Below are 20,831 nucleotides of genomic sequence, written 5' to 3'. Positions count from 1 at the left end.
GTTATGAACGATGAGAAAATAAAAATGTATTATTTATACGTGGATATTAAAACTGAAAACATAAAATTTCAAAATAGAATATACCAGAATATAAAAATAAAATAAACGCCTCTTCGTTCGCGCTGCTGGCACGCACACCTTCGTGCGGTAGACCTTCACCTACCGCACGCCCACGTAGCCACGCTCGACGACGCCGCCTCCGCAACCCGCGCGGCCGCACCAGTGCACCACCAGTCCACCACAGACCACATCGCATCCAAGCACCACCGGATCACTCTTGGGAGAGAATGGAATAGTGGGATCAGTGGAGCAGGAGAGACAGGGTAGTACCTCCGCTTCCTTCCACCCCGGCGGCTCCGCTCCGGTCGTCTGGTCAGTTACTCCGTTGTGCGACCCGAGATTCCCTCGTGTTCTCCGCTTCACACCCCCCTCCCTCCGCCCGCGGAAGAGGGAGGGACCCGCAGATCCCATCGGGGATTCCCGAGAGCCGCACTCTTCCTCCGCCGCGAAGTCGACGGCGAATTCCGCTCCTCCTCCCGAGGTAAATTCCCTACGCCCCTATAGCTGCTGCTGCTGCCCATTCGACTGGTCTGACGGTTGGTGGGTCGGGGTTCGAGCGAGTCCTGCGGTGGCTGTAGGATTTGGTGGGTGGGTGTTTGCGGGCATCACACCTTTCTCCCGTGGCTGGCGGCGGCGGCGAAGCGGACGGCAGACGCAGCGCCGGCGAGTCGGTGAGAACTCCGTCTCCTTCCTCTTCCTCTCCTCCCTTTGTGCACCATCCCGGACGGCGGCGTGAGGCAGGTCGAGGACGCGGCGCTGACGAGGGGGCTAGGGAGGGTGGCAGGCCGGCGGCGCGGCGCCGGCCAGAGGGAGGCGGGAGGCGTGTCGGCGGCGGGCGGCGGCGTGCGAGGTGGCTGGGGCGCGTGAGAGGGAGGCAGGCAGGTCGGCGGCGGGGAGGGAGGCGTGTTGGTGCCGGGGGGGCTGATGCAAGGAGAGGGGATGTAGGTCGCCGGGGTGGGGCTGGGGAGGGGAAGCAGGTCGCCGGGGGTGGGGAGGCGAGGCGGCGGACTAGGCGGCGCGGCGGAGCCCCGTGTACGCCATCAGGCGAAGGGCGGCAGCGTACGAGGTGGGAGGGGTTGTAGCGTGCAGCGGTGCTGCGTGGTGTAGGATGGCGAGAGGCGGGAGGTGGCCGAGGTCCGGCCCTCCGGCCGGTGGTCCAGCGGTCCAGCCCACCGCGGCCTGAGGTGGTAAGGTGATGGACTTGTGCAATAATTGTTGTATTTGAGGATTGTCGTGGCACGCAAATGTCCAAAAGCCATCTGCTATTGTCTTGGGTTTAATGGCAAAGCGAAATATTGGCGTTATATATGCTCATCATACACCCATATATTTTAATGTACACACCATGCGTAGAAGCATACATAAGGTTGGATCATGGTTTATTGATGTGGAATTGTATGTTTCTGACACATGGCACAAGGTGATGCCATGTTCCAAAATGATGTAATGTGGTTAGGAACTTGGCTTGACTGAGCTGCATGGTGATTAGCTTACAGACTTTAGTACTACGCAACTTCCGATAAAACTAAAGCAAATTAATAGAGTTTATCTCTCATATTAATTTGCTAATGCATAAAGCAAAATCGTATGCTTCAATCTGATCAATTATGTTGTTTCTTTTGCAGTTTTCATTTTCCCTACCCTACATGATGTTTAGATAATTTGAGCAGCGGATGGTTGTTACCTTGCTCTGAACTTTGAGTAGGTTCAGTTCTTAGCCATAGAAGATGAACGGTTCAAGTGGCTCCCAAGGACATAATGTCAATGGAGGACAGAAGGAAGTGCAGCATAATAGCCCATCCATTCTGAACAATGGGCCAAGGCACCGTCCATTGACTCCCATGAGACGATGCCGTGGTGTAGCATGTGTGGCGATTATACTGTCAACAGCATTCACATTGATAGTTTACATAGCCCCTATTACTACTTTCCTTATGCGGCTATTCAGTGTGCATTACAGTAGAAAGGCGACTTCTGTTCTGTTTGGAATGTGGCTATCTTTATGGCCATTCTTATTTGAGAAGATCAACAAGACCAATGTGGTTTTCTCTGGTGAAAGTGTGCCTCCAAAAAGGCGTGTGCTGTTATTTGCCAACCACAGGACTGAGGTGGACTGGATGTACTTGTGGGATCTTGCATTGAGGAAAGGCCATTTAGGATATATCAAATACATCCTCAAGAGCAGTTTGATGAAATTGCCCATTTTTAGCTGGGCATTTCACATTTTCGAGTTTATCCCTGTAGAACGGAAATGGGAGATTGATGAAGCAATTATACAGAATAAACTATCAACATTTAAGGACCCCAGAGACCCCCTTTGGTTGGCGGTTTTCCCTGAAGGCACTGATTATACGTAAGGAATTTTTATATTTAGAATTCATTAGTACATTTTTGTATGATCCACACACACTGTTGGATTTTATATCCTTAAATCACATGTCTGTTGAACTTTCAAGTTTTGAATCATACCGATTAGCGAACACATTTTCCTATCCATACTACCTTTCTGATTGCTTCTCATTATATTTTAGCATTGCATACCCTCTGAGTGTGTTGCTGATTGGTACTCTTTATCTTAGTGAGAAGAAATGCATCAAGAGTAAAGAATATGCTTTGGAGCATGGTCTGCCTGTACTTGAAAATGTTCTTCTTCCAAAGACAAAGGGGTTCCTTTGCTGTTTGCAAGAGTTGAAGAGCTCCTTAGATGCAGGTGAACACCCCTTTTGTGATTCTAACCTTTACATGCAAGTTGTCTTGCCATGGTATTGTTTGGTAATACCATTATATATGGGAATTTCCATAAACAAGTAAATATGAACCTACAACAGTTGATCCTTGAGTGATAGTACTTGTCTGTTTTTTTTTTGCTGAGATATCCATTTTCACCTCCGTAGAAAATTGGACTTACTCTTATCTTTGAGTATGTCATTAATGTGAGCTTAGAAACCACCAAGTTTTAAAAAGGGAAGAAGTTTAAAATGTACACAGGTTAGCTTCTAAAAGAGTTGTCATTTAGGAAGTAACATGTTGTTACTTATGAGATAAACTAATACTATTAGACCAATTACTATATGCCTCTAAGCACTAACCCCATGATGCCATGAAAGCTTAAATAATGACGTGGAGGAGAAAAGAGAAGAGAGAGAGAGAGAGAGGATGAGCCACCTTTCATCCAAGGGGCATCCTCTGTACAAACTCCCAGAGAGATGGAATGGATTAATAGCAAACAAATAAAGTGTAATTACTATGTTGTATTAGGCAATGTGTTGTGAGTATATGTTACCTCCAATTAATGAGTAGATAACGTGGACAAAATTAGAGGTGGTTGCTACCCTTTTATAAAAACTTGTTCTATTCACTGTTGGAATCATCTATTATATATTGGAGTTAATGAACAGAAAGCGCATGTTGCATTCAAAGCGGACCGAAAAACTCAACTGTGCTGTACTGGTGGAGTTAATGTGCATCCAAAACGAACCAAACGACTTATTGGTGTATGTTGTACTTTCTGGGTGGTCCAATTTGCGAGAGGCTGAGTTAGCTTTCTCAAAATATCTTGTAAATGTTACTGACCAAACAACTGCTGTACATATAGTTAGGGCCACGTTTGCTTGTATTACTGAAACCTTGAAACATAAGTACAACTGGGCGTTTGAACCTAATAATGTTTGGCCAACTATACTGACAGTTCTCATGTTTATTTGACACCTCAAATTCTGATTCATGCAGTTTATGATGTCACAATAGCATACAAGCATCGCCTGCCAGATTTCCTGGATAACATATATGGCACTGATCCTTCTGAAGTCCACATCCACATCAGAATTATAAAGGTCCATGATATTCCAACGTCAGAAGATGAATTAACCGATTGGATGATAGAGAGGTTCAGGCAGAAGGACCAACTTCTGTCAGATTTTTTCATGCAAGGCCACTTCCCTGATGAAGGAACGGAAGGGGATATATCCACACTGGAGTGCCTTGCAAATTTTGTTGCAATAGTCATCTCGACAGGCATATTCTTGTACCTAACCCTTTTTTCGTCTATGTGGTTCAAGGTCTATGTAGTAGCAAGCTGTGTTTACCTTACATTTGTTACCTATTTCTCCATTCAACCACCCCAACTGATTTGCTCCCCTCAGGGTGAAAACCTTGTCAAAAAGACACTGTAGAAGAGGCTGTAGCTTTGACAGGAAACTGTATACATGCAAAAGATGTTTACTGTAGAGAATAGAAACTCTGGGCACAGATGTTTACTGTAGAGAATAGAAACTCTGGCCTGTGCCCTTGTCATCTTTTTTTTTTTCCTTTTTTGGTGCGTGTGGCTGACTTCTAGTCTCTGCAAGATGAGCTATGATTTCCGTAAGCATTCTTCATGCGGGTCCATAACTGAATGACTGAGGGTCTGAGGCAGAGATTAACATTGCCATGTGCATCTTCTCTGCAACGCTGGGATGGCTGGGAATTTGATGTTGGCCTATGTTCCGAACGCGAGACACATTCATTCAGAAAATTTATTATAATGGTGCTGAGACTGCCAGGCATCAAGGTCGTTGTAGTATAGTGGTGAGTATTCCCGCCTGTCACGCGGGCGACCCGGGTTCGATCCCCGGCAACGGCGATTTTTTGTGTCTTCCTACAATGTCATTATATTCTAAATAGTATGGGAGTATGGGACTGGCCATATCACAATAATATAGCTATACATTATAGTGTGAATAATATGTGATTACATATATAGCTATTGGATTCTAAATAACGGCCCAGTGAGCCTTCATGATAGAAGGACTTCACCTGATCTAGCACGTCTTATTTTTTTCATTTATTTTTCACATTACAAAGAGAAAATCCATTTTAAACTTTATATAGAATTTGGGTCGTATTCTTTTAGTGATGAAAGATAAAAGGTTATCTAATTTTTTATAGCTATTTAATGCTATAAACGATAAAATTAACTACTATAAAGTTGAAAATCAACTATAGAAAGGTAAGATGATGAACTTTTATATATTTTTTTTATAGAAATACACGTTTTTAGTTCGAGAAACATGCGTGCGACAACCGAAAAAAATCTAAGAATAAACTATGTAAAATAACACAACCTCGGTGGCCAAATTTAGTTTGGAATGTAATGGATAGTGGTCCACTTATCCCACATATCAGAATTTGGGGAATTGATGATGGCTTGGTGAGTGACATATGCATTGCCCAACAATACCGCCACTAACTAATATGTAAGTCATACAAATAAAAAAAGCTGCATGTTAGTTTCATTGAACTACATACTAGTTTTAGTATATTATAAAAGAATTATAAAAAAGTTGCATGTTAGTGTTGTTTAAATAAAAGAATGTACGTTGATAGTTATATACTTCCTCTGGTTTTCTTTTACCGTTTAGGACAAGATTTAGTTAAACTTTTAAAATTCCAACAAGTAATTTGTGTTAAATTAAATTTATAAAAGCTAATATCTCTACGATACTATGATAATACTTTTTTAGAAGTATCTATATGTATCATTTGTCTTGTATTTAAATTCAGCATTTAAAAAATAATTAATGGTCAAAATTTTAAAAGTATTTTTGACCAGAGAGTGGGAATAGCAAAACTGGTGAGGAAAATAGACACCCGTGCTTCTTGCTGAACCGTCGAGCCTCCAATCCTGGTGACGTGGCAGGGAGGATGAGACGCGTACGTTTACGTTCTTTCTTCCGTGCAAACTAGCTGCATGGTGGGAAGTACACCGCACCGTCCGATCCGAATAAAATTTGTCGTCTAAGCCTCAGATAGATATGTAATAGGCGATCGGAAATTTTTTTAAAGTTTCTTAATGTTTTGCCCCCTCCCTTCTTCCTGCCCTTCTTGTTTTAGCCCCTCTCTACTTCCTGCAATAACTATTTCTTATAATTAATAATAAAATTCAGGTGGGGCTTCTCCCCCCCCCCTATCATTCAAAAGAAAAAGTTATAATTATCACAGGGTTCTTTGAGAATATTACATATTTTTATGTCACAAATTTATTTTTGAGAGAAGTATAGTAGATCAATAGTGTTAAATATTGATACAAAACAGGGAAGGACAGTACTCTGTAGTAGCTGTCACAGCACTAAAATTAATGATGATTTAGAAACGGAGGATAAGCATAGCAACAGTATATATATACACATATATAGAGGGATTTTTATTTTTCCGCTTCCGCTTATAAGCTAAAAATTTGATTTTTTAACGTTATATTATTTCTCGTTTGTCAGTACGCCGTTGCGATCACTTTGAAAACATCCGCCATGTCACTATCAGTTAAGTTAAATCACAAAATCGCATAGCAGCAGCGTAATTTGGCTGGGCCGCACGTAACAAAAACTCATCGGTAGCCGTATCGGCGTTGCATTGCTTCCATCCATCGCTTCGCTTTCGTTCGAACACAGGTCGGCCCAGCCCTCCACATCGATCGCATCGCGTCCATCCTCGTCGCCGTCTCCCTCCGCGCCTCCGGGCGCATGCCAAAACCTTCGCCTCCGCCATTCTCTCACTCCTACCCACCCACCCGGCTCTTCCCTCCATTCTGCCATGGGCGACCACCGCGCCACGGCGAAGGTCCGCGTGAACGGCGCTCCGGCCGAAGCGACGCTCGTCTGCACCGAGCCGCCCGGTGCAGGCGAAGGCGAAGGCGGACCGGAGCTCCGGTGGCGGTGCGATGGCGGCGCCTTGGCGGAGCGCGCGCTGTCGCTTGACGCGGACGTGCTCGGGGTCGAGGCCAGGGGTAAGGAGGTGGTCGTGAAGGCCTTCGTCGCGGCGGACGCGGCCAGGTCGGTGTCCTGCGCCGCGGGTGCGAGGAGGGGAGGAGGAGGACGGAAGCGGTGCAGGAGGGATTACGTGTTCGAGATGGCCGCCGGCGAGGACGCCGCCGCCGCGGCCTGGGGCGACATGATGAGGCGTTCCCTGGACTCTCTCGGTACGTACGTGTTTCTCCTGCTGCCTCTCATCACTACGCCACATGATAAGTACAAAAGAAAACCAAATCGGTTCCTCTGCTAGATAGAAACTATCCCTCTGCTTCTTGCGATCTTGTCCAAATCCACGAAAGATTAGCACTGATCTTTTTCGTTTCTACGATGACCATGTCGCAGGCCGGCCGAAGAGATTGTTTGTCTTGGTCAATCCCTTCGGCGGCAAAAAATGCGCAAAGAAGATCTACGAGGCAGAGATCAAGCCCCTGTTCGAGGCTGCCGGTGTCAACGTCACGATGCAAGGTTTTCGGAGCGGAATGCACGTTGTTATCACTCATCAATGATCGTTTTTGTGGTTTCCCTTACGCTTCTCGGCAGATATTTTGATCGATGGCTATGTACATATGTTTCAGAGACACAGTACCAGGGGCATGCTCGGGAGGTGGCATCTTCTCTTGACCTCGCGCGATACGATGGCATCGTCTGTGTCAGTGGTGATGGTGTGCTTGTGGAGGTTAGTGATGATATACTCTGTAACATGGTTGTCTGCACATAATTTATGGCTAGTAATATTATAAATTGTAGCTATAAGTGCTTATTTTGATATTGATTATTTTATATCTTTTATTCAAATTTCAGATTGTTCTAAATTGTATTTGTATGTGAAATCTCATTTTACTTTTCTTTTATTTTTAATTTGCTTCTAAATTGTATTTATACGTCGATTCTTTCTCTTAATTTATTTTTAATTTAAAATTTTAGATATTTCTAAATTATATTTATACGTTGATTATTTCTTTGAAATTTACTTATTTTTAACTGATATTTTCAAATTGCACATATAGATGGACTCTTCACTCCATATTAATTATTTTAAATTTTTAATCCGAATTTTGGATATTTCTAAACTATATTTACACATGGAGTCTATTTTTACTTTTCTTTATTTTAAATTCCGAAATTTTATTTTTAATTAAATTCTATTTTTTAATTAATGTGAGATTTTCTAGTCTATTAAAATGAACTTAATGGCTCTATTACTTTATATATATATATATAATATAATAGAAGATTGTCCGTTGAATATGTAACGTGTTTGCATGGTTGCCGTAGCAGGTTTGGATATTTAGCGTTGACTTGTAGTTCAGCAACCGTATTGGCTGGTGCATGTTTACCTCTTTCCTATATACTAATATATATATATCCTTTTCCGGAAGTACGCAAATACCTTGCGTATCAATGTAGAGCAATTTCATAGTCTCGAGTAGGTATAAAGAGGTATCAAAATTAGTACCTAATTTTAAGCTATAATTCTAGGTAACTTCTCAATGCCTATAAAATGCTATCATTGTAAAGGTAAATGGTATACCGTATACTCGCATACCTGTTGGCGAAAACGCGAAGTCTAGATTTACCAGAAAACCTCGCAAAAAAATTAAAAAGAATATATTTACAAGGATGAAAGTATTGATGATTAATAGATACTGTTCAAGGTCAACATCATTTGGCACTGTACATGTACATGGTTTTCATTTACTAAAGGTGCGTTTAGTTCGCGAAAACAAAATTTTTAAGTGTCATATTGGATGTTTGATCAGATGTCGAAAGATATTTTTGGACAAGAATGTAAAAATGAATTTCATAGCTTGCCTGAAAATCATGAGACGAATCTTTTGAGCCTAATTAATTCATCATTAGCATATGTAAGTTACCTTAGCACTTATGGCTAATTATGAACTAATTAGGCTCAAAAGATTCGTCTCATGATTTTCTCCCTAACTATGCCATTAGTTTTTTATCTATATTTAATGCTTCATTTAGGTGTTCAAAGATTTGATGTGATGTTTTTGGGGAAAAAATTTGGGAACTAAACATGGTTAAAGCCTTCGACTATAGCTTGAATAATTGGTTGATGTCATCTAAACAGCTTAATTGCACAGTACTAAAGTTGACTACGAAACTTATCATATCGTTCGGACTGCTATGTAATCTGCAACTAATTGGCTTGAGTCGCTTTCAGTGCTTAAATTGTAGAGTAAATTTTAGAAAATCCCACACTTTTATGGTTGAAATTGCATAAAACTCTAGGTATAACAACAGGTGGGTACCAACATTTTATAAACCCAATCTATACATGTTGAGCACACATTTACTTAAGTTTGTAAAATATAGTGTATATGAATTTTTTATTTGTTGATTTCTAGATTAAATCTGTTACTAACTCTATACTACTTTGGAAAATATTGTTCTGTATATGTTGAAATGTTGAAACTAATTGAGATTTCAATAAGCGTGGAGTTTTATGATGTACTTGGTCCTTAAGGGTTTTTTTTGCAACAAAGACGTGTAGGTGTAGCTTCCCGTTAAATTTGTTTCCATGATTGCCTCTCAGTGCGTAATTCGTTGTTTTCAATTGATTCTCAAGCTTCAGTGTCTGATCTAGGTAGTGAATGGAATTCTACAACGAATAGATTGGGAGGAGGCGATAAAGATACCGATTGGGGTGGTGCCAGCAGGTACTACTTACAATTCATTTTTGGCAAGGAATTAGCACAGAAAATTCTGCAAGTATTTAAACAGGCCTTGGCTTGCAATTTGTGCAGGTACGGGAAATGGGATGGCTAAATCGCTGCTGCATTCTGCCAGTGAGACGTACTCGGTTCCAAATGCAGTTGTTGCCATTATCAGAGGTCATCATGTATTTTCATCACAGACAAAGTATATATACTCCATGTTAATTTGTTCATTTCTGATGGACAATCTTACATAACCATCAAACTTGCACAGGTCACAGGCAGTCCTTGGATGTATGCACCATTCTGCAGGGGACCAAGAAATTCTTCAGTGTCTTGAACCTGACTTGGGGTATGGCACACACATGGAATCGGTTAATCGAATCGGAATGATGCTGGTTAGCTATCATCTAACTATTTAAGTATAATTGATAATAAATTTCAGGTTTGGTGGCTGATATAGATATCGAGTCTGAGAAGTGCAGGTGGATGGGAAGTGCACGCTTTGATGTTTATGTATGTATGACTTTTGTATTGGGCATTTTCAATTTATTTTCAGTTCTTTGCTCTGCTGTCCCTGTCATAGATGTTAGTACATCAAAAGAGCATAGGCCTCATGGTAAAAATTGTAGCATATGGCTCGTGTGCAAGTTCGGGAAATCCGTCAGCTACGCGCGTACTCCTGCGGCTTCACATAAAAAAAAATTACAATTATTTCCTGAATTTTGTCATCAATTTGCTTGACATCATTCATATTTCAGACGTGTAAGTTAAGAAAAGTGATGTGATTGCTAGGTCAGAATATCAGTTCCTGCTTACCCAAGCAAGAGGAAGTTTGGAAAAATCTTAAATTCTGAATCTTTGTTGGAGAATGATGTCTTCAGTCCTAAAAATACTCTTGCACTGTTTCAGGCTTTGGTTCGCATAATGAACTTGAGAAAATATTACGGAAGTATTCGGTTCGTTCCTGCCCCAGGCTATGAGGCATATGGGGATCCCGTCAAGCAATTCGAGAATTGCACTGGAGAGTGCCAGCAACAGAATGGAAAGCCTGCGTGTTCTTACCAAGGTCCTTCAGTTGAGTTTCAAGGTTCAGAATGGAGATCCCTTGATGGTCCATTTGTGTCTGTTTGGATCAGCAACGTGCCATGGGCTGCTGAGAGTATCATGGCGGCTCCTGGGGCCAAGGTAATGGAACTCTTCGCTCTTCCATTTGTTTCTCCAGTAGGGGGGGGGGGGGGGGGGGGGGGGCATTGTGTTTTTTTAATGAAAAAGACTGAACATCATATTTGTAAATAAAAAATAATTTTTAAATAAAACCTTTATATTCAGATTCTTATCGATTTATAAAGCTAAAACTGAAAAATAAACTTAGGAGAAAAAAACCCTATAATTACTTCCAAATTTAAGGTTAAAATTTTAAATTTTGGCTTATAAGCATAAGCAAAAACGTAAATAATGGCTATATTTATGGTCGTGTTTTTTTATTATTATTCTTGAAATGCTATCTTAATGTACTATATTTTCTGATGTATAAAAATTTGATATATCTGATACTAGATATCTCGATATACTAAAATTTTAATATCTCGAGATATTTTCTGAATGACGTTAAAATTTTCCGTGTCATTGAACAACTTCCGTTGGCTATATCTCAATATTGATTTTCGTTAGCTTCTAGAGGGAGCAGTCTTGATGTAGCCCATTTGACTTACGGAAGGTGCATGTTGTAATTTGTGATGCAGTTCTCAGATGGCTACATGGATGCAGCTATACTCAGAGATTGTCCAAAGGCTGATCTTTTGGCCCTATTGATGAAGATGAGCGATGGGACTTATGTAAAATCACCATATGTTACCTACCTCAAGGTTAGATTTTTTTACTCATCCCTGATAAAAAAAGCATGTTGTTAACAATAAATTAACAATTGACATCACGATCTGCAACTCTTTTTCCAAAGTGAAAATCACTGTCAGCTTGCCAATTTAATGGTAACTGTGAAGTCGGAACAGAGCATTTCAACTAACGATGTGTGCAACCTAGTCAGCTTATCTGGACTATTTCAAAGTCTTTACCTCATAATTTAGAATATTCAGCAACAAATGTCATCACTTGCTTTGGCATTTGCAGGTGAGATGTTTCCGGTTATCACCAGGACAGCTTGTGGAGAATCCAAAACGGGGTGGCATCATAGACGTGGACGGCGAGGTGATCGCTAGAGGGGAAGGAACGTACGGCAAAAACCAGAATCAGGGCGTGATGGGTTATGGCCCTTCCATTCAGATGACAGTGCACCGAGCCCTGGCCACCGTGTATTATCCGAAATGACCCTCCCCTTTTATCTCCTCTCCAAACTGGAGTATTTGTTTGTACTAATTGCTTCGTTCTTTGTTTCAAGGCTTGGCAATGTTTATCTGTGTTGGAATGAAATGTTTCAAAAAGAGAAAAATGCTGATACTCCTTCGCATGAGACGACTTACTCCTTAGCTGTGTTGCAATCTTTGAAGCACTTGCTGTGTTGGCTAGTGCCACAGTTTGATTAATTAGTGGGCCGGTTTCGAATTCGATTTTGTTTTTTTTTCCTCTGAATAATTCCAGACTTCCAGTATACGTCGTCGACAGCTGCTTTTCAAAAATTATAATTTGCTCCGCCACCGAAGCAAATCTATGTCATCAACGTACAGCAGTCACGCGATATAACTCTGGTTGATTAAGCCAAATGATATATTTACAAACGAAAAATAATTTAGAAATAAAACTTTTATATACGTATTTTTAACGATCTAAAATTTAAGGTAACTCCGGTGAAAAAACCCCTAAAATTAACTCTAAATTTAGATTAAAAATTCAAAATTTAGCTTATAAATATAAACAGAAGCGAAAAAATAGAGCGAGGATGTTGCATGCCTTTCGCATCTGCATCCTGCCTCTTCGTTAACTGCAAACAATCTCGTACGATTTTGAATTATAGACTTTTTGATTCCTATACAGTTTGATCATTCATATTATTTAATTTTTTATATCATTTATTTTGTTATATAATTTGTTTTATCACTAAAATTATTTTAAGCGCATATACATTTTTAAATATTTATACTTATTTATAAATAAACGAATGGTCAAACATCACGTCTAAAAAGTTAAAATGTCATACGTATTAAAATAGATATGGAAGGAGTATAGAAGTATCTTTCTCTATGCTATTCAACTAGAAGGATACAAGAGATAACCATGGGTCAAAGCATCCAAACGCCAGAAATGCAACGAAACCAACAATTATATATCAGATTGTACCAGAATTCCAGGCGAGCTCAACAAGGACACATTTTATGTGCGACGAGAACTACCATTTTAAAAACGCATCTAACACTTACACAAATCATCAATATCGAAACAAATTTTGTGAAAACTACATAGACAATGTAGCATACTTTATATTTGTGCGAAGTATAAAACACAAGTACTTCAATATATTACATCACAAAATAAAACATGAGATAGCTCGAGTCTTTAAAGAGACCATTACAGATTTGCTTCATTAACTCATGGTCTTTTCCTAGACCCAAGATCCAAACAAGACTCCAATTGATGGGTGCAAGTAAAAAGACACTTGATCTGTCGATCATGCGCCATCAGTGGCAGAGAAACCGGATGAAGTGAGATGACGGATCAGTGGAAGGCAGCATGCAACATATGCGGCAATCGACGAAGTAGGAAAACCAAGTGGACGGCATAGGCGGACAGACCACAGGAATATAGGATTTAGCTGAACTGCTATATGAGCATGATGTTAGGGTGTCTGTTCAGAATAAAGAAAGAAAGGACACACTGAAGTAAGAGATGTGTTCAAAAAGTCATGGGTGAATGAAATAAATCTTACAGGAAATACTTCTAAGAATGCATTGATGGAACCTTCACCTTTCCGTTGTGATTCTGAAGCACAATTCATCTGAATTCCTTCCAGCGGATATGCGCAATCTTTGGCCAGCTTTCTCCGTCAGGTGCTCTGCAGTTCTCCTTTAAGAGCTCACAACCCCATATACATATATGCTGGAGGGAGAACGGCAGATCTGGTAGAGATGATATGTTGGAGCAATCATAGATATCAAGTTTCTTTAGACTTGACAAGCAATTCAAATTTCCTGGTAGGGACCTCATTTCACAGTTACATAATCTCAGACACTTGACCGATGTGAAATTTGCAGATTCTTCGAATGAAACGTATGACTCCTTGCATCTTTCAAGAGAGAGAAACTTTGGAACTGTAAAACCTTCAGCGGAGAGCATGCAGCTCAGCATCACAGAACTGCTAATGTAGAGTGAATCCTGGACCCGAAACTGTGAGATACACTCGGTAGTAAGCTTTGGGACATCTATCAAATGCACGTGGTGAAGCTGTAGGGAAGACAAGCCTTCCAGCGTGCACAAATCTGGGAAATGATATAGGGAGAATGATGTGAGGGAGGTAAGATCACCGACGTACAAGGACGCCGAGCTTCTGCACCTGCATAAGAGAATATAGTCCAGACGCGGCCAGTCACCACAGAAGAAGTCAGCTGAAATCACACAGCTGTATACACATAGCCTCAGAAGGGACATTGACATAAATTCTGCACCACGTGCCAACTCTAAAGAAGGGCAGGAAAATAATCTTATCTCTGAAAGAGAGGTAGCAGCTCGCAAGCCCCCCAACGATCTGAGACACCAGCAGGAACTAATCCACAAGAAGTTAAGATTCCCCAGATGTTGAAGGACCTCTTCCGATGGAAGTGTAGTTAAAGTCATAATCTCCGTTAAGGACAAATTACTAAGTGAAGCGAGTCCACCAAGGCAAATAGCTAGAGCTCCATCTGTAATACTGCACGAGGAAAGGTTGAGGTTGCTAAGTCCTGATGGTGGAATCAACGGCAACCGAGGCTTCCTTGAATAAAGAAATCTCATCCTCTCCTCGTGGCAAGACAGCCATGCTTTGATGATGTCTTGTTTAACCAATGCTTCCTCTCTCTTTAAGGTTTTTGACTTAACATCTCCCTCTATTTCTAAACCACTTTCAATGGTCTGAAGATTTCCTGAAATATCAGCATCCATCAATGCCATCAACTGCTTCATAGATGAATATTCAGACGACAATGTGTCCCTGATATCTGATGAATCACAATCCGCTTCTCCGATCAAAATGATTTGCGTTTCCAGGTTGCTTGCCCTCATGATACTCTCCCTATGATGTCCCAGTTCGTCGTTATCGGTACTAAACAGAAGCAGTGGACACTTGTTGATTGATAGGCTTGTGAGACCTTCTGGTAGAAAAGACAGTGTCTTCATATTCGGGAGATTCTGAAGGGCAAGTCTCGCACAGTGTCTAAAGATCTTGGTATTGGAGGGTAGGCTTCCTAGTTCACTACAATTAACAAGTTTAAACGATTCTAGAGTCTCAAAACAGGAGCCATCACATAACCAGCTTGGATACATGCCGGATCTGTAACCTTCAATTGTAAGGTTTTCCAATTGAGATGGCGGCATCAAGCTTTCTAGAGTCTCCAAATGTGAAACATCCATACCATCCGCATGATTCCAGGAAAGACGCAGACTTGTAAGACGAGTTTTCTGACGCAGCTTCGACTCTGAGGCTTCGTCCTTTCCAGCGACATTTTCAAGATTCATAATAGACAAATCACCATGAAGCTCGTTCATGTCCCTCAGTTGTCGCAACTCATATCCCTTCTTCTTTTGCACACAAAATGCATCTATATGTTGCAGCAAAGTTAGCTTGCCTATGTAAGGAATCTGAGGCAGATCTTCTTTTAGCAATTCATCAATTCTGTCGTCATATGCTTCAAGGCGTCGTAACTTCCTTAAATTGTAGAGTTCGTCAGGCAAACACTTAACCTTTTTGTTTAACTGAAGTAACTGCAAGTGGTAAAGAGAACACAATGATCTTGGCAGTTCAGAAATAAGTGTTTTGATGATATTCAAATACCGAAGGTGCTTAAGCTCATCAATAGATTCAGGTAACCTGCTACTGTTGTAAAACGACAAATTTAGTACACGCAACTTCTTCAGATTCTTCAGTAACTGATTGAAAAGATCATCTCCATCATCCGTAAGTGGGTCAAGGCAAATAACAGTGCGTAAACAACGTAGGTTGCAGATACTTTGCTTATGGAACTTCATACTCTCAACACGAACAGATAGATGTCGAACAGTTATGGGTATTTCTTTCACCCCATCATCTTCTAATCTGAAGCAGTCTTCTCTAGTGAGCGACTCTGATAAATCATGCAGGAGATCATGCATAACGTACCATGTGCCCATATATCTTTCAGATACTTGTTGAAAAAAAGATCCAGACACCATCTCATTGAAGTAATCCCTGCCAATTTCTTCGATTGTCTTGCTCCCCTGATCTCGTGAATCAACTAGTCCCTCTGCCACCCAAAGGTCAACCATCTCCTTGATTTTATACTTGTTCCCTTTTGGAAACAAGCTGCAATAGAGAAAAAACCTCTGCAAACGTGAATCTAACTTATTATAACTCCACGATAGAGCTTCCATGGGCTCGCTTAAGTTTTCAATATTCAGAGCACTTCTCCATAAGGTGATATCCTTATTTCTGCTCAACTGGGAACCCACTGTTCTTGCTGCCAAAGGAGATTGTCCAAGCCTTTTAGCAATATTCTCTGCAATCTTCTCTAGTCTTTCATGCTGCTGTGGGTTTATGATTTCTGGTGCAGAGAATGCATAGTGTTTGAAGAGAGCCAAGAAGTCAGCATCGTCCATATTTCCCAACCGAACGACATCCTTACAATGAAGTGCTGCTGGAAGTACATCTCGTCTAGAAGTCACCAAAACTCTGCTCCCCTCTTTTTGAGAAACTAGAGGTTTAAGCAGCCGGTCCCATTCCCTCTCATTGCTGGATTTATCAAACCAAATATCGTCCAACACAAGTAAGAATTTCTTTGAATTTTGTAGTATATCCTTCAATCTGCACTGGAGGGTATCAAGATTGTCCAAACGTGGGCACTCTTGGTTTTCTGCGGACTCGATAATCTCCCGTGTGTGACGATGGACATCAAGTCTTCGTGAGATGCAGACCCACATCCTGACATCAAAATGTTCTCGTACCCTCTTGTCATTGTAAACATATTGTGCCAATGTGGATTTTCCCGCTCCTCCATGTGCAACAATGGCCAAACCCAAGTAACCAGGTGAGTTAGAAACATCAACCACCGGCTCAGTAAGCAGATGTATTATGCGATCACGATCCATGTCGCGGCCAAATACTCTGTTGGGCAATAGCGATGTGACTACTGGCACATCGGTGGTCGGTGCGATGGATCCCTGAACACTACTACCAGCTGGTAAGCGAAGCAGCTCGCGGAACTCTTTGGCTTTCGCAAGGATGGTCTTCAGTTCTTTCAGCTGGAGAAGTAGCTTTCTGTTCTCCGGGCGCAGATTGGACAGCCTGCTGGATGCAGCATGCAGAGGCTGCTTCAGAACATCGATGATGGAGGAGGCATTCTCCCGAGTGGAATCTTTCCCGAGGGTATCCTTGTTCTTCACTTGGCGCTTAAGGATGTTGTATGATCGTGTTCATCCAAAAGATCCTCAGTATTGTACAGGGCTTCTTTCAGCTCCCGGAGCCACTTGTCCAGATTGGTCCTGTGGTTGTTGCCCTTCTCAGCTGCTTCAATCAGCAACTCGAACTGCGGCATGATGGTGGTCTCCAGTTCATCGAGCTCACGCGTCAGGTCCACGCCAAGGCGCGTCGAAGCTTCAGTGAGGAGCTTCTTGAAGATCGGCTTTGCTGCCAATCTTAAGCCGGCCAGCACCACCTCCGCCATAAAGATCGCCCTTTTTACCCTTTTCTGTGGTACTCCTGATAAGTACGAGAATGAACTATATGAGCGAGGATAATAGCTGCGATAGTGGAATATGTGAAGGATGGGAGCAGATCTATTTGTGTGGCAAGAAAAGACGGACGACAGAAATTGAATTGGAGATAGGAAATGTAACTATAATAGTAGAAGTTTATATATTTTCTTTTCGTGTGTTTACGGACAGTGGAACTTGCAAAGGAAATCTTATGAGCAACGTTGTTCGGCGGATCATGAAAACTTTTGTAGCTGAGAATAGATGAATTAATGGAAGCAGACGGAAGGATCAAGGATGGAGAACTTACACGCAGGGTTTGCTTCCTTGACTCCTTTGAGGAGTGCGGAGGCTCACCAGTCACCACTCACCAAACCAGCAGAGCAGGAGAGGAAGACTGGTATTGCAATATGGATGACTCAAATGTTCCGGAATAAAGGTGGTGTTTAGATTAAGAAAATTTTTGGGAGAAGTGTCACGTCAAATGTTTGACCGGATGTCGGAAGGGGTTTTTGGACACGAACGAAAAAACGAATTTCACGGCTAACCTGGAAACCGCGAGACGAATCTTTTGAGCCTAATTAATCCGTCATTAGCACATGTTGGTTACTATAGCACTTATGGCTAATCATGGGCTAATTAGGCTCAAAAGATTTGTCTCAAGATTTCTTTCGTAACCGTGCAATTAGTTTTTTAGTTCATCCATATTTAATGCTTTATTTAGGTGTCCAAAAATTCGATGTGATGTTTTTGGAGAAAAAATTTGAGAACTAAACAGGGCCAAAGTATACTTATGCACTAGTGGATCATGACTCAAAAGTTCCGGAATAAAGTAGGTCATAAACAAGTATTCCAGTACGTACATGTTGGCCAGTTGCAAATGTTTTTTTTTTTTAAAAAAAAAAGGGCCAGCTTGGAGCTGGTGTTATATTGATAGAAGAAGAAAGCAGTATGCTACAAAGGTGGCCAACGGCTAGGAGAAAATAGAGAAAATAAACAGAGGTTTGATGAAGCACTCTGCTCCTGCGCAAGACCAAGCTCCAGGGTAGATCTCTAACTTCTAATTTTCGCTTGATTTTTTGCATCACAGTGCCCATAGCCAGATCTCTTCCTGTATTGTCCCGATGATGGACTGAAGGTTGCGGAATTCTCCTTCGAACACTCTTTGGCCAGTTGCAAATGTTGGCCAGTTGCATTCTCTTTGCATACGGCTTAGCTCATGCCCGATTAAATCACAAAAATCGCATAATAAGACTGAGTCAAGTTAGCACAGAGTCGATTGTACCCATAAACGTATTGGTATCCTTTAAACTTCGAACGAAATACTGGTGCAGCCATGCTTTCACAGTTCACACCCTATAAGCAAAAAACAGAGAACAAGAAAATTATTTGCTGGTATAGCACCGCAGATTCTTTAAACACCATCTACCAATAAGTATACAAAAACTTGCTTCATAAGAAAGGTTTTCCACTAGCTTACTACCGCAGAACATGACATTCTTCATCCTATTCAAACAGCATTTTCAATTTTACACAGACAAGCAATTGAACAACCCATATAGCTCCAGAAAATACAACGAATTTAAGTTTTCCCAAGAAAGTCTAGCTCTACCTGTCAATGTAAGCGCCTTTAGTAAGATTAAATTCTGGATAACAAAATAGAGGCATATACTGATACAATTATCTACATATTATAAAGTCAATATGCTAATGTTAAATATCCTTGTTCAGACTTATCATCACAGTGGTTATATGTTAATGCTAAAATCCTTGTTTATACTTACCCAATAAATGGAGTCGTTAGTACATCAAACACAAAACACATCAAACGAGATTTGCTGATCAGGACAGCAACTTAAAATGTACAATTTTAGACTGAACTGTTGCTTCCTTTTTATTTCTCCCTCATTTTTCTTCACCTCTGAAAGCTAAGACAAGAAAAAAAATATTGGAAATGACCTTTGGTTACGGAAATATAATAATTCTCAAAATTGGCCTGCATATCTTATGATGTAAAATTAAGGTATTCTATGTCTTCTGGTGAAGGTGATAGCTAAGCAACAAAAATAAAACTTTACCAGTAAACATGAAAAACAAAATGAAACATGTAATAGCTGTAAACAAAGAACGACCAAATCTATTGCCAGAATACACTGCAGGTCGAAATGTAACTACATATATAGGAAAATCAGCACTTCATGTATCCTGGATATGCCACTGGCTTGGCACAGGACAAAACTTGGCTATGCAATATTTACAGAAGGCAAATTTGGAAGCATAAGCACAATCATTCAGAGTATTCGTACAAGGATCATTGTACATGCAATCTTACAGCGCTGAGAATCAAGAACTGTTCATTTTATATAACCAGTTACCACAAAATTGGCGCTATTATATTGACAAACAATACAGTAGAACAATTCAAGTTACACAGACCTGTATCAATGCAGTAATGATCCATAGACAGCCGCATAACAAAAAGAAAAAGAAAGAACACCAACTCTGAAACAGTACGATCTCATAGGCCAGTGCTGGGCAGTGAAGCCATGAACGCACTGTATGCCGAATCCAGATCGAAATTGAGCTGCCTTGCCTGCTGCTCGGTGAGCTCATCCCCGGCCCCCATCTTATTCAGCTTGGCAAGCCACTCGCTCACCTTGACCTTCCCCTCGAAGTCCGGCGGCAGGACGGGGCCCAACTTCCCCATGGAGGTCGAGAGGTCGTGGAGCAATGGGCGGACCTGGTCGTTGGCGAGCATGTTGAGCTTGACAGCGTCCATGGCGGTAATAAAGCTCTGGACGCACTGGGCGATGGCTGCCGCAGACGCCGCGGATGACGCCGGCGCGGACGAGGATGCCGCGGCGCGGAGCTCAACGGTGGCGGGGACTCCGGACTGCACGAGGCGGTTGAGGGCGGCGGGGCAGTCGAGGCGGTAGGCCTCGACGAATCGGGGGATGGTGACGACGCCGGCGAGCGAGGACGAGAGGGAGTTGAACTGGGAGATGAGCTTGAGGCACTCGGCCTCGTAGTCGGTGGCGGAGACGAGATCCCGGACGTAGGCGCGCTCCAGCTTCTCCGTCGCCTTGATGATGGCGTACAGGTCGGCGAGGCTCTCCAGGAGCTCGCGCTCCCGCTTGTCGTTCCACAGCTTCACCTCCATCTTCGCCGCCGGCGAGGAGTCCCTGGCCTCCCTCCCTCGTCCTCTCCGGCGAGAGGATCACGGGGCTAGGGTTCGCCTCACGCGAGATTGGGGGAAGGGGAGAAGAATCGCGGTGGGGGTGAGTTTAGGAGGTCGAAGAAATTCCGAGGGGCTTCGTGTAAAAGTTGCAGCGATCTGTAGCCCAACGCGTTCGGTTTGTTCTGCCTTTCTTCCGAAGTTTATCACTCGCCGCGAACCAAACGCAACTACAAATTGCACGGCAGCTTCTGTCGTTCACTTGTT

General features: G+C 42.0%; 4 protein-coding genes, 1 non-coding gene and 1 pseudogene across 8 annotated transcripts; 3 read left to right on the top strand and 3 right to left on the bottom strand.

Moving 5' to 3' along the window:
- Positions 1-152: 152 nt before the first annotated feature.
- LOC102722062 (probable 1-acyl-sn-glycerol-3-phosphate acyltransferase 5) lies at positions 153-4,328 on the top strand. Of its 4 annotated transcripts, none has more exons than XM_015832570.2 (5): positions 153-541; positions 639-731; positions 1,686-2,413; positions 2,640-2,770; positions 3,790-4,328. In XM_015832570.2, exons 3-5 carry the CDS (start codon positions 1,788-1,790, stop codon positions 4,230-4,232), a joined length of 1,200 nt encoding a protein of 399 aa, XP_015688056.1. In that variant the 5' UTR covers positions 153-541; positions 639-731; positions 1,686-1,787; the 3' UTR covers positions 4,233-4,328. The 4 variants fall into 4 exon arrangements, with proteins under 4 accessions (XP_015688056.1, XP_040380734.1, XP_015688057.1 ...); XM_040524800.1 differs by having other exon boundaries at positions 618-731; XM_015832571.2 differs by lacking the exon at positions 639-731.
- Positions 4,329-4,609: 281 nt separating this feature from the next.
- On the top strand, positions 4,610-4,681 carry TRNAD-GUC. Its single transcript has one exon. It is a non-coding gene; the product is annotated as a tRNA-Asp (tRNA).
- Positions 4,682-6,459: 1,778 nt separating this feature from the next.
- LOC102721782 (sphingosine kinase 2-like) lies at positions 6,460-12,082 on the top strand. The gene is made up of 10 exons (XM_006644741.3): positions 6,460-7,012; positions 7,188-7,310; positions 7,421-7,521; positions 9,451-9,523; positions 9,611-9,697; positions 9,795-9,872; positions 9,966-10,036; positions 10,433-10,708; positions 11,266-11,388; positions 11,651-12,082. The coding sequence occupies exons 1-10, from the start codon at positions 6,628-6,630 to the stop codon at positions 11,846-11,848; spliced, it is 1,515 nt and encodes a 504-aa protein (XP_006644804.2). The 5' UTR covers positions 6,460-6,627; the 3' UTR covers positions 11,849-12,082.
- A 1,383-nt stretch (positions 12,083-13,465) lies between these two features.
- LOC102721494 (putative disease resistance RPP13-like protein 1) lies at positions 13,466-15,967 on the bottom strand. Its single transcript, XM_015835967.2, has one exon. It carries the CDS (start codon positions 15,965-15,967, stop codon positions 13,466-13,468), a length of 2,502 nt encoding a protein of 833 aa, XP_015691453.2.
- Positions 15,968-15,977: 10 nt separating this feature from the next.
- Positions 15,978-17,718, bottom strand: LOC121056733 (annotated as a pseudogene).
- Positions 17,719-19,657: 1,939 nt separating this feature from the next.
- LOC102721213 (vacuolar protein sorting-associated protein 28 homolog 1) lies at positions 19,658-20,721 on the bottom strand. Its single transcript, XM_006644740.2, has one exon. The coding sequence runs from the start codon at positions 20,547-20,549 to the stop codon at positions 19,908-19,910; it is 642 nt and encodes a 213-aa protein (XP_006644803.1). The 5' UTR covers positions 20,550-20,721; the 3' UTR covers positions 19,658-19,907.
- Between the last annotated feature and the right edge of the window lie 110 nt (positions 20,722-20,831).

Source organism: Oryza brachyantha, chromosome 1 (genome assembly GCF_000231095.2).
Source record: "Oryza brachyantha chromosome 1, ObraRS2, whole genome shotgun sequence".
Taxonomy (NCBI): domain Eukaryota; kingdom Viridiplantae; phylum Streptophyta; class Magnoliopsida; order Poales; family Poaceae; genus Oryza; species Oryza brachyantha.
Note: the sequence above shows the minus strand (reverse complement) of the source record. Positions and strands in the feature narration are given on the sequence as shown.

Bases quoted from the DNA above. Each gene is read 5' to 3' on its own strand.
- LOC102722062 (XM_015832571.2), top strand. From the start codon at position 1,788: ATGAACGGTTCAAGTGGCTCCCAAGGACATAATGTCAATGGAGGACAG. The intron at 2,414-2,639 runs GTAAGGAATTTT...TCTTTATCTTAG, and splicing joins CCTGAAGGCACTGATTATAC to TGAGAAGAAATGCATCAAGA. The intron at 2,771-3,789 runs GTGAACACCCCT...TGATTCATGCAG, and splicing joins GAAGAGCTCCTTAGATGCAG to TTTATGATGTCACAATAGCA.
- LOC102721782 (XM_006644741.3), top strand. From the start codon at position 6,628: ATGGGCGACCACCGCGCCACGGCGAAGGTCCGCGTGAACGGCGCTCCG. The intron at 9,698-9,794 runs GTCATCATGTAT...AAACTTGCACAG, and splicing joins AGTTGTTGCCATTATCAGAG to GTCACAGGCAGTCCTTGGAT. The intron at 9,873-9,965 runs GTATGGCACACA...AATAAATTTCAG, and splicing joins TGTCTTGAACCTGACTTGGG to GTTTGGTGGCTGATATAGAT.
- LOC102721494 (XM_015835967.2), bottom strand. From the start codon at position 15,967: ATGGTTGACCTTTGGGTGGCAGAGGGACTAGTTGATTCACGAGATCAG.
- LOC102721213 (XM_006644740.2), bottom strand. From the start codon at position 20,549: ATGGAGGTGAAGCTGTGGAACGACAAGCGGGAGCGCGAGCTCCTGGAG.